At 44.9% G+C, this 11,618-nt stretch overlaps 1 protein-coding gene across 1 annotated transcript in view; it reads right to left on the bottom strand.

The window, feature by feature from the left end:
• LOC111160546 (binder of sperm protein homolog 1-like) overlaps positions 1 to 947 on the bottom strand; it is a 9,018-nt gene extending 8,071 nt beyond the window's left edge. The window contains exon 1 of the mRNA XM_022523722.1: positions 875 to 947. Within this exon, the coding sequence (XP_022379430.1) occupies positions 875 to 947 (73 nt within the window). The remainder of the gene's footprint in view (positions 1 to 874) is intronic.
• Between the last annotated feature and the right edge of the window lie 10,671 nt (positions 948 to 11,618).

Genomic DNA, 11,618 nt, shown 5'->3' with positions numbered 1-11,618 from the left:
CTTTCTTTCTTTCTTTCTTTCTTTCTTTCTTTCTTTCTTTCTTTCTTTCTTTTTTTTTAACATACATCCAAAAGCGATATCTCATGAAAAAATCAATGTCCGAGACAAAAGTATCATTGTTCCATAAGCACAAAAAGAATATTCTAACACATAAGAAATTAGTGGTCATAGCCACACTAAGAACCTCTCTCTTTTTTTTTTTTAAAGACGTTTATCCACACTATGTTCTATTTATCTTTTCAATGCAAACGTGTCCTGGAGGATACTTCCACGTAGGACCTGCGAGACCATCATTTGGAAAAAATTTCACAAAATAACTGTTTTCCCGGGTCTGCGTGACCCCCCACCAGATGTGCAGGAAATGCCTCTATGATGAAATTCCCTTCTTATATTGTCATCCACAATCACTGAAGGCCACACGATTTGGTAAAGGACTAAAACAGACTTGACAAAACTCAGTTCCATCTTCAAAGACTCGAATAAAGCATTTAAAATATGGTAGGGGAGAAGGGAGACACACGGTTATGAAGGAACATGACTCTGCCAGTGGGATCGTCCAACTTGCATTCCGATTCTTTTATTTTTATTAGTCAAACCTTCTTATATTTGTGTGTGTGTTTTTAGTATTTTTATTTTTTTTAAGATTTTATTTATTTATTTGACAGACAGAGATCACAAGTAGGCAGAGAGGCAGGCAGAGAGAGAGAGGGAAGCAGGCTCCCCGCCAAGCAGAGAGCCCGATGCGGAGCTCGATCCTAGGACCCTGAGACCATGACCTGAGGCGAACACGGAGGCTTAACCCATGGAGCCACCCAGGCTCCCCAAGACTCGATTTTTCAATGCTCACCCCCGACAGTGTCACATCACAACTCACCCTCATAGTCAGGACAGACCACACAGTGAAATCCACAGACCCAGAGCAACAGGAGCCCCACCGGCAAGGCCATGCTGCTCCTCTCAGAAACTGCTGGTCGACTTGCTCATCCTCAGGGCTTTATAGCCAACACCGCAGTCTCCTCCCTCCTCCTCTCCCTCTTTCCCCCAGGCTCCTCCTTCGCCCCTCCCCTCCCTTCTCTTAATGCCCTTTCTCCTTCTCTGCTCCCCTTCCTTCTTCTGCTTTTCTTATCCCTCCTTTCTCCACTCCTCTCCTCCTTATCCTCCCTTTCTCCTCCTCCTTCCCTCTCCCCTCTCTGCCCCAAAGCTAGACCACCTGCCTCGCATGGGAAGAATTGCAGGAAAAGAAATACACAAGGATTAGGTGAGTCACAATGAGGAATTTTAAGTTGTTCCCACAATCATCAAGGATCCATGAGCAGTACAGATAATCCCTGTCCTGGACCTTACTGGTCTTTGAAAGCCAAGCCAGGGGCAGCACCGGGGTGGCTCAATTGGTTTAGCATCTGCCTTTGGCTCAGGTCATGATCCCAGGGTCCTGGGATCGAGCCCCACATTGGGCTTCTTGCTCAGCGGAGAGCCTGGATCTCCCTCTCCCTCTACCCCTGGCTTGTGTGCTCTCTCACTCACTCTATCTCAAATAAATAAAATCTTAAAAAAAAAAAAGAATTGCAATTGCTAAACTACTCAAGTTTGCCTTTACCATCCCTGTTCCGTGTCAGTCACTACAGCAAGGCACGTCACCAATGTCCCACTCTGTAAATTTTTCCTCAGTCACGTTTTCCTTGTTATTAGCCATGTGAGATCCAAGAATCCCTCAGAGTGTGAATGAAGGAAACAGTTTCTCATGAGCACATCTTGCTGGCTATTTTTAATTTCTGTGATTTCTGTGAGTCTGAGTGTTGCTGAATGGGCTAAGAATCCACACATCTCATTTATCACTAAACTTCTGCACAGACAAATATAATTCAGGGAAAACTTTTTGAATCATTCATTTTCTAAAGTTTTTATTTTATTTATTTATTCATTTATGTAATCTCTACACCTGACGCAGGACTCGAACTCACGACTCTGAGATCAAGAGCTGTACACTCTTCCGACTGAGCCTGCAAGGCACCCCCTGAATCATGTATTTTCTAGAACATTGTAACTAGGATTTGCCTGAGCAAATCTCAAAAATCTTCAACTACCAAAATTTGTCAGCCATTTACAACAATAATAGAAAAACTTGCCTAAATTTTTAGCCTCTATAGACCTGAAAGAATGTTTTTCTCAAAATGTCTTGTAAAATCTGATGCTTTGAGGTTTGATTGATGAGAACAAAATGTATTAGGGTCTCTCATTAAAAATCAGTATTTTTATTATATCTAGAAAGAAAGATGATTGCACACGGTTGCCAGCAAAAGTGCCAAAACTGTCATTATGCTTTTAATTTATGTTCAGACTATTGAAAGGGTTCTGAAACAGGGTTTTTTGGAAGACAGGTGGCCTATAGGGAAGAAATGTGATTCCTAAAGATTTTGTTTAACAGTATGAATGTGGAGTACTGAGCAATTACGTACACATAAACACTTATTTTCTGCTTATTCTGCCTTGTTTATAATCATTTAAATCATCCTAATATTTTACCCTAAAGGGATACAATGTTCTTCTGAAAGTTAACAATCTAACTTTCTTAATCTTCATGTAAATAAATTCCCTTATTCTATATGCCTGTTTGAAAGGTTTTTTTTTTTATTTAAGATTTTATTTATTTATTTGACAGACAGAGATCACAAGTAGGCAGAGAGGCAGGCAGAGAGAGAGGAGGAAGCAGGCTCCCTGCTGAGCAGAGAGCCCCATGGGGGGCTCAATCCCAGGACCCTGAGATCATGACCTGAGCCGAAGGCAGAGGCTTTAACCCACTGAGCCACCCAGGCGCCCCTGAAAGTTTTTAACAACTAATTTTTATACAAAATTAATGACCCTCCCAAAGCTATTTTGTAACAGTAACATTGATTATGGTCACATTTTGCTCTTGCATAACAGATTAGACATCTCACTGCTGTAATCTCTACATATAAAGTACACAAGATTTGTTTGCTCCTTATGTCTAGAATGCATACTAATATTTAATATTTAATTTAGTATTTAATATTAATTTAATATTAATATCTAATATTTAATATTTAAATGTATATATTAACATGAAAAATGAATCTGAAACCATGCCTCATTAGTGTTACTGATGTTTCGCCTTTTAAAACGCATTCTGTGCATATTAACAATGAAAACAGCCGACGTGATCACAAAAATCACCGATCCAGTTGGCCATCTGTCTGTCTTCTTTGGAAAAATGAAAAGGAAAAAAAAGTCATTGATCAAACAAACAGTTGGGGATTCCAGGGAAGATATGGGCTGAGGCAACTGGACCGGCAGGCCAAAGATCAAAGTTGAATACACATTTTAGCCAAATAACAAGATCAAAACCAAACTTTCGGTCTAACTCACACCAGATGATTCCTCCCTTTTACTTAAATTTGCGTTTATCTGAACACTAATGCGATTGAGTGTTTCTTCCTCTTTTGCAAAATAAGCCATTCAGCATTCATCTCCTGTTCGTTCCCTTTGCCTACGTTTGTACTGGGTTCTTTGCCTTTTTCTTATGATTTGCATGAATTCCTCGAGTATGCTAGGTATTAATGCCAAGTCAGTCCTAGACAATGCAAACACCTACCCCTGCTCCCCCACTCTCACCTGAACCTCAGAGCACCCATCTTCTCACTCCTGGTCTGGGGGATGGGAGGGTGTCCTGCAACTGAGGTCGGGCATTCTGGCTCATAGCTTAGTCCTTAGCAGCTGTGTGAGCCTGGTCCCTAACTTCCTCTTCTCTAAGAAAGGGGTCATAGTGTCTGCCTGACAGGGCTTGTTGGGGGGATTAAATAAGTTCTAGTGGGTGAAGGGCTGGCCGAGTGCCAGTTCACTGTCTTTTCCTCTGTACCTCCGAAGGGGAAGAATTGAGGAAAATTCTTCACCACAGAAGGAGGCAGGAAACTTTGCAGGGAAGGCTGTCTGCCTCCCCTTCCCCACTGTGCCCTGTTTTGCCTTAGACGTGACATTGGCACCCACCGTTGCCGCCACCAGTGCGTCAAGCCCTGTTATCTCTCGGTATATGGGAAGCCTGAGGAAAAGAGAGCCAGCCTTGTCCTCATGAAGGTTCCACTCTAAGCAGGAATGGATGGTACCAGGAAAGGCGTTTGAAGTAGAGAGCCCGGTTGGCATCCTAGCCAAGAGGATGGTAGCTCGCTCTGTGTGTATGAGAGAGCATGGTGCTGGAAGACACCACAGGAGGGCTCGGGGCTCCCTTTCGATTGGTGGTTCCAAGGCAGAGATGAGGTCTCTAAAGTTGTTGTTCAGTGTGTATAAGGTTTCAGCCACGCAAGATGAGTATGTTCTGGACATGTGCTGTCTCTAACTAACGCAGTGTCCATACCCAGCAACACTATACTATGCACTTAACGGTTTGTTAAGAGGGAAGTCTCACGTTGAGTGTTCTTGCACACAAAGCAAACACAAACAAAGGGATGGGAGGGAGCTTTTGGAGGTGATGGACCTGTTGTTACCTTGATTGTTGTGATGGTTTCACAGGTGTATGCCTGTCTCCAAACTTGTCATCAGACAGGAAACGCATCCAATTATATCTCAAGAGAGCTGTTAAAAAATTACAAATGCCAGTAGGTCTAGGTTGGAGCCTGGGAGTCTATTCTTAAATAAAGCTCTCCAGTTATTCCAACATACATTCCTCTTTTATTTATTTCTTTAAAGATTTTATTTATTTATTTGACAGAGAGAGAGATCACAAGTAGGCAGAGAGGCAGGCGGAGAGAGAGGAGGAAGCAGGCTCCCCGCTGAGCAGAGAGCCCGATGGGGGCTCGATCCCAGGACTCTGAGACCATGACCTGAGTCGAAGACAGAGGCTTTAACCCACTGAGCCACCCAGACGCCCCTACATTCCTATTTTAAAATAAGGAGCGGTTGGGGGTGCCTGGATGGCTCTGTCAGTAGAGCACACGACTCTTGATCTTGGGATTGTGGGTTTGAGCACATGTTGGGTATAGAGATGACTGAAAAATGAAATCTTCAAAAACAAAAAAAATAAAGCATGGTTGAGAGAGAAAGAGAGGCAGGGTGATGGACTAAGAGAAAAAAAGAAAGAGGGAGGGACAGAGTCAAATGCACGAATTTATGGACACACACACACATATATAAACACACACACAAGTGTGTACATGTATCCAGTGAGACATTCGAGTCAGGATGACATGAGGAGACCGAACAACACCCAGAGACAGAGAGAGAAAGAGGAGGGAAGAGGAGACAGGGCTTAGAGCAAAAGGGAGAGGGGGAAGAAAGATGGTACAGGAGAGGCTGAGAGAGAGTGGATCTCCACGACACAGAGACAGGAACTGGAAGGAGGAAGAAAGGAAGGAGGCCACCATGTCAGAAATCAGAGACCTTAAACCTCTTATCTGGAAAAAAACCCCAAACCTGTGAGATGAGAACCTGGCACCAAAGTGACAGTCACATGAGACCCCAGACTCAGCTGCTCCAAGTTCCACTTTCCTCACATGTTTGCTGTATAATTTTAGCAAGTCCTTGAGCCCATCTGAGCCTCCATTTCTTTATCCTTAAAACCAAGAGGTCCTACCTGTGATCAGTGGTAATATTTGGTAAATTTCAATGGTGTCAGTCCTGAAAGATACCAAGACAGGGCTGTGGATTTCTGACAAAATTTTCAGAATGGTAGAATGGGATTTAAAAATGAGGAAAAATGAGATGATGTGTCTCAGAGAGCGGGTGGTTTGATTCACCCACGCCTCCCTTCTCACTAGAAAATTCTAGAGCACTTGGTCTCACATTATTCACTTAAAACCTGTCCACTTCCTTGTAGCTGCATATCCAGGAGCATTTTCTCCTCTGTTCATTAATATTCCTGCTCATGGGGCGCCTGGGTGGCTCAGTGGGTTAAGCCTCTGCCTTCAGCTCAGGTCATGATCTCAGGGTCCTGGGATTGAGTCCCGCATCGGGCTCTCTGCTCAGCAGGGAGTCTGCTTCCTCCCTTCTCCCTCTGCCTGCCTCTCTGCCTCCTTGTGATCTCTGTCTGTCAAATAAATAAAATCTTTAAAAAAATTATTCCTGCTCGTGACACCAGCCCCTGCACGATCCCATTAATGTACACATGACTGAATTTTATGGGCCTCATGGATATGCATGAGCTCATCTTGGGGCATCATTAACCATGGGGCTATCCCATCCAAATTTCCCCAGTTGTAACCAGTTACAGAAAACCTTCCTTTGGGGAGCTGCAGTGTCTTCCTACAGACAGGTTGGGGCCAAAACGGTCGGGCCTATCCCCAAACAACCCAGAGATTTGGGGAGCACAACCTTAAAGAGGGCTCGTGGAGACAGCTAGGGCCAAGAAGGACTTCTCTCAAAGGTACACCTCAACCTAGAAACTCGGGAGGGGTGTGAGAAGTGGGTCCTGGGGGCCCCCCCACAGCAAAGAAGGAGGGTTTAGAGCAATGCTCTCCTTTGGAGGAAATGTAACAAGAGCCATAAATATCATTGTAAATTTTATAGTAGCCACATTAAAAAAAATAAGAACAGGTTTAGTTTATTTTAATTATATTTTTGTTGAATCATAATATTGAAAATATTACCATTTAATGTATAATCAACACCAAAAAATTTAATGAGATACTTATATGTTTCACTTTTCCATACTTCATCTCCAGAACCCAGTAAGTATTTTACACTTACAACACGGGGCAATGAGAACTCACCACGTTTCAAGTTCTCAAGAGCCACAAGTGGCCAGTGGCCACCATACTGGATGGTGCCCTGGAGCTTTGGGAAGGAAAGGTCAGAGAAAGTGGGGAAGGGGGCCATGTGGGGCAGATTCCTTTCTCTTTTAGGCAACTCAAAGGGGTGGGTGAAGCCACGTCTGGCTGGATTCAGACTAACTGAGCTATGTAAAGCTACGGAAGGCTATCTGTCCCCCAAGTCTGGGGAACGGAGATGGAAGAAAAGAGAACTAGCCCGGACAAATTGCCTACTAAGTTCCTGGTAGTCAGCTACTGTCTTCATGGTCCCATGAATCTTTGCACTGTCCCTCTAAGGTAAGGCTCACTCTCCCTGTTTTATGGAGCAGAAAGCTGAGATTCAGACATCTTTCTGAGGTCCTGTCACTGCTCCTTCCAAAGGCAGTCCAAATACGTAATAGAAGGGGTGTGTGCGTGTGCGTGTGTGAGGAGGTCTCACACGAGGTTTTGTTTCACACATGGAGTCATCATCTGCGGCCAAGGAGTGGAAGGACTCAGTGTTTTGAAGCCACATTAAAGTTCAGTGACCTTATGTCCATGAGCTCCTGTCATTCCCACAATAGCTTCTGTAGTTGGATTTTTATCTCCACTTAACAGATGAGAATTTGAAAACTGGAAATCAGAGGTCAAATGATCTTTCCAAGGCCACCCAGGAAATAAATGGGAGAGGTGGGCTATCAACCCTGGTTGGTTGAGTGCCATCTTCTTCTCATGACTCCACTGTGACATTTTGGCTCAAGAGAACCAGCAAGCTGAGGTGGTGGGCTAGGCTGCCCCCTGCTGACCCTTTTAGCACCTTAATACTACCTGGCTTTGCTGTTCCATGTTGGGTGACAGATATTGGTGCCCATGTCTCATCTCTGATTACCGAGGTCAGAAATCACATCCAGTTCCTCTTGGTAGTTGCCACTGCTCTCTATATATGGTAAGGTTTTGGAATACTTATTCAATGGGTGGATAAAAAAGTAGATGGTGGAAGAATGGGTAGATGGATGATGGATGGGTGGGTGGATGGATGGAAGGATGGGTGGATGGATAGAAAGATGGATGAATGGATGGATGGAAGGATGGAAGGACGGATGGTGGATGGTAGATGGTTGGATGAATGGATGAATGGATGATGGATGGGTGGGTGGATGGATGGAAGGATGGGTAGAGGGTGGAAGGATGGATAAAATGATATTAACAATGAAGAATATCATTAAGCAAGAAAAGCATTTCCTAGAAGGTAACATTTAACAAAAAAGATTTTACTCACTTATTTGACAAAGAGCGAGAGAGAGAGAGAGAGAGAGAGAGAGCACACAAGCTGGAGGGGGCAGGCAGAGAGAGAGGGAGAAGCAGGCTTCCTGTTGAGCAAGGAGCCCCATGTGGGGCTTGATCCCAAGATCTTGAAATCACAACCTGACGCTAAGGCAGACGCTTAACCAACTGAGCCACCCAGGTGGCCCTAGAAGGTAACATTTTCCGAAAAGTTTGGAAGATGATAAATAACAAAAAGTAAAAGAAAGAAGACTATCATAGAACATTCCCCAAATAAACTTAACTTAATGAATTAATTACTACAAGCCTAGCATGGTGACGAGAAGACTGGCTGATATCATCATCATACCATTAATGGCCAACATCTACTGTGATCTCTCTACAGCAGACACTGTGCTAAGTACTTTATATCTTTTATCCAACAACTCTGTGGAGTAGGTATGATTCCCATTTTGTGGATGAGGAAGTGCCCTGCCCACCATCGCTCTGCCAGCTGCCAGGGACGCACCCACACGGGCTGTGGATGTGATCCCTGTGAAACGCTGGCACCAGAGGGCCCCTAGCACTGTGCTTTGCTCTGTGGGTGTTTGCTAGATCTGGTCCAGCGTAGCTTCCCCTGAAAATCAATCCATTCTAAAGCCAGACATCTATATAGATTTTATAGATTTTCAATTTCGTAATTTTGAATGGCCTCATGTTGCTTTATCCAGGATGCTCTCTTTTGTTTTACCAAATTTTAACCATTTGCACACTAGTGTGTGAGCATGTGTACATCCAAACGCCTGTGCATGTATGTATATGATGTGTGTGTGTTTGTGCATAGGTGTAAGTATAGACACCTGTAACATGTGCGCATATACATGTGTATGGGTGCGTATACATAATTATTATTTTTAATTATGAAAGTCACACACATCTATGGTAAAACATTTAAATGGAGAGTCTCACGGTTGTTCTCAGCTGCTCATTCTCGCTTCTGAGATCCTATCAACTAAACTATGGTGACAATGGCAGGATGCCAACTCCAACTACCCCACGGCCCAGGACAAAACGTCCTCTGCAATGTTTGAATGTGCCAGTGCTCAGAGAATAGCTTGGTCCTAACCTGAATGTTCCAGACGTGGGTGTCGGGCTATTATGGCTCACTTTATGGTTCAACCATTGTCTTGAACCACCCCCAAACATTTTCTATTAATATCCATGTGTCAATCCAAGGAGACTCATTAACATTCCAGACTATCAGTTCCTATTGGCTCCTTGCATACATACAACACCTCAGATACCTAGGGAGAAGCATCCATGTAGAGAGAAGAGGAAGTGCAAAGGTCCTGAGGTGGAAGGAAGCTTGGCCTGTGCTGGAAGCAGTGGAAAGCTTAATGTAGCTGAGGCAGATCAAGGGAGAACAAGAGTGATAAGGAATGAACTTTGAAGGGAAGGCCATGGTAGGGACTGTGGATTGTATCACAGAAGGGATGGAGAACTATGAATTAATGGATACCACTTGCCGCCACTTTAATCTCTCCAGTGGCTTCCATTTACATTTAGAATCTAAGGGTGGCTCTGCAGGGTCCAGCTCCATCCACCTTATCAAGCATCTCTCAGGCCTCACTCCTCCCTGCTCAGGCATTCCAGGTGATCCTTAAATACATCTAGCTCTTTCTTGCATCCTGCCTCTTTGGCCCAGAAGAGCTGCCACTGCCCCAGGCTCCCCTCACACCTACATCCCGCACTTCCTGCAAGCCTGTTTCAGTGTCATCTTCTCAGAAAAGCCTCCCCCTGACCTCCTGACCAGAAGTCACCTTGCCCCAGTTATTCCTTATGGCAGCCTTGGTCCTTTTCCTTTGTAATCACGATCATGAGCAAGAGTTTCATGCTTGTCTCTGGTTTATTCCCTTCCTGCCTGTCCCACGAAGGCAGGGTCCAGGCCTGTCTCACACACAGCTGTTGCTCATCTCTGAGCTCTGCAGACTACGCACATTGCAGGCTCAGTAATATTTAAACGAATGCTTTAAAGCAAGCACGAAGAGAGGCCCAATTTGCAGCCCTGTGGATGGGACGGGGAGAGGCTGGAGGCCAGGACATCCATGAGGGAACATGACCACTGTCTGGGGGAGAGAAGGTGAAAGCATGGCTTTGCAGGAGCAGGAGAGACAGAGAGAAGGCGCTGGTTTCAAGAGCCCTTCAGGAAGTAGAAGCTACCGGGGTTGATGATTGCTAAGACATGACACGGAGAAAGCTTTACTCTTGGGCTGACCACTTGGGAGATGGGGAAGGACATTTAGTCCATTTGGACTGCTGTTACAGAAATATCATACACCGGGGGACTTAGAAATAGCAGATTTCTTGTGGTTCGGTTATCAGGAAGTCCAAGACCCTGGCACTGGCAGATCCAGGGTCTGGGGAAAACCCACTTCGTGGTAGACAGCCACCTTGTCATTGAGTCCTCGTGTGGTGGAAGGGGCAAGGGAGATCTCTAGGGTCCCTTTGACAAGGGCACTATCCCACTCATGAAGCTTCACCCTCATGACCTCATCACTCCCAAAGACCCTACTTCCTATTGCCAACACTTGGGGGTTAGGATTCCAACCTATGAATTTGGGGGAGACACAAACATTCAGACCATAGGAAACATAGTGCAATTAAGCGAAGTCATGTGTGTGTGGGGGTGGGGGAAGGGGATATTTGGGGCTTTATATCAGGAGCCCAGTCTTGGAATCTGAGGTGCTTGAGGGCCATCCAGATGGACATACCCAGGAAGCAGGTGAAAATACAATCTTGACACTCAGAAGTGAAATTTGCCTGGAGAGGTCTGGTATGGACGATGATGTTGGCTGATACTTCTGGTGGGCTTAGTGCACATGAGGTAAGCCTGAAGACAGCGTCACACAGCAGCTAAGAGCCCAGTTTCTGGTGTTAGGTTGTCAGAATTCGGGTAGGAGCCCCACCGCTTTCGAGGTTTGTGATCCTCAGCAAGATGCTTAAGTTTTCTGTGCCTCCATTTCCCCAAATGTGCAACGGAGATGATACTGGTGCCTCCCACTTTGGGGTACTATCAGGATCATAAGGAATTTAGAATAGTGTATAGCACTCAGTGAGTATTACCTGTTTTTTTTTTTTTTTTATGATCTCACTTAGTCATAACAAGCCTAAATGGCAGGTAAGATTAGTATCCCCATTTAAAAAAAAGTATTTTAGGGGCACCGGGGTGGCTCAGTGGGTTAAAGCCTCTGCCTTCGGCTCAGGTCATGATCCCAGGGATCGAGCCCCCATCGGGCTCTCTGCTCAGTGGGGAGCCTGCTTCCCTTCCTCTCTCTCTGCCTGCCTCTCTGCCTACTTGTGATCTCTGTCTGTCAAATAAATAAATAAAATCTTTTAAAAAAAGCATTTTATTTATTTGATAGAGAGAGAGAGAGAGCATGAGCAGGAGAAGGGGCAGACTCCCCATTGAGCAGGGAGCCCGACTTCGGGCTCGATCCCATGACTCCGAGATCATGACCTGAGCCAAACACAGGCGCTTAACTGACTGAGCCACCCAGGCACCTCAGTAGCCCCATTTTTTAGGTGATGAACCTAAGGCTTGGAGAAGTTAAGTAAATCTGA

This window comes from Enhydra lutris, unplaced genomic scaffold, assembly GCF_002288905.1.
Source record: "Enhydra lutris kenyoni isolate GAN:26980312 unplaced genomic scaffold, ASM228890v2 scaffoldscaffold77, whole genome shotgun sequence".
NCBI lineage: Eukaryota > Metazoa > Chordata > Mammalia > Carnivora > Mustelidae > Enhydra > Enhydra lutris.
Note: the sequence above shows the minus strand (reverse complement) of the source record. Positions and strands in the feature narration are given on the sequence as shown.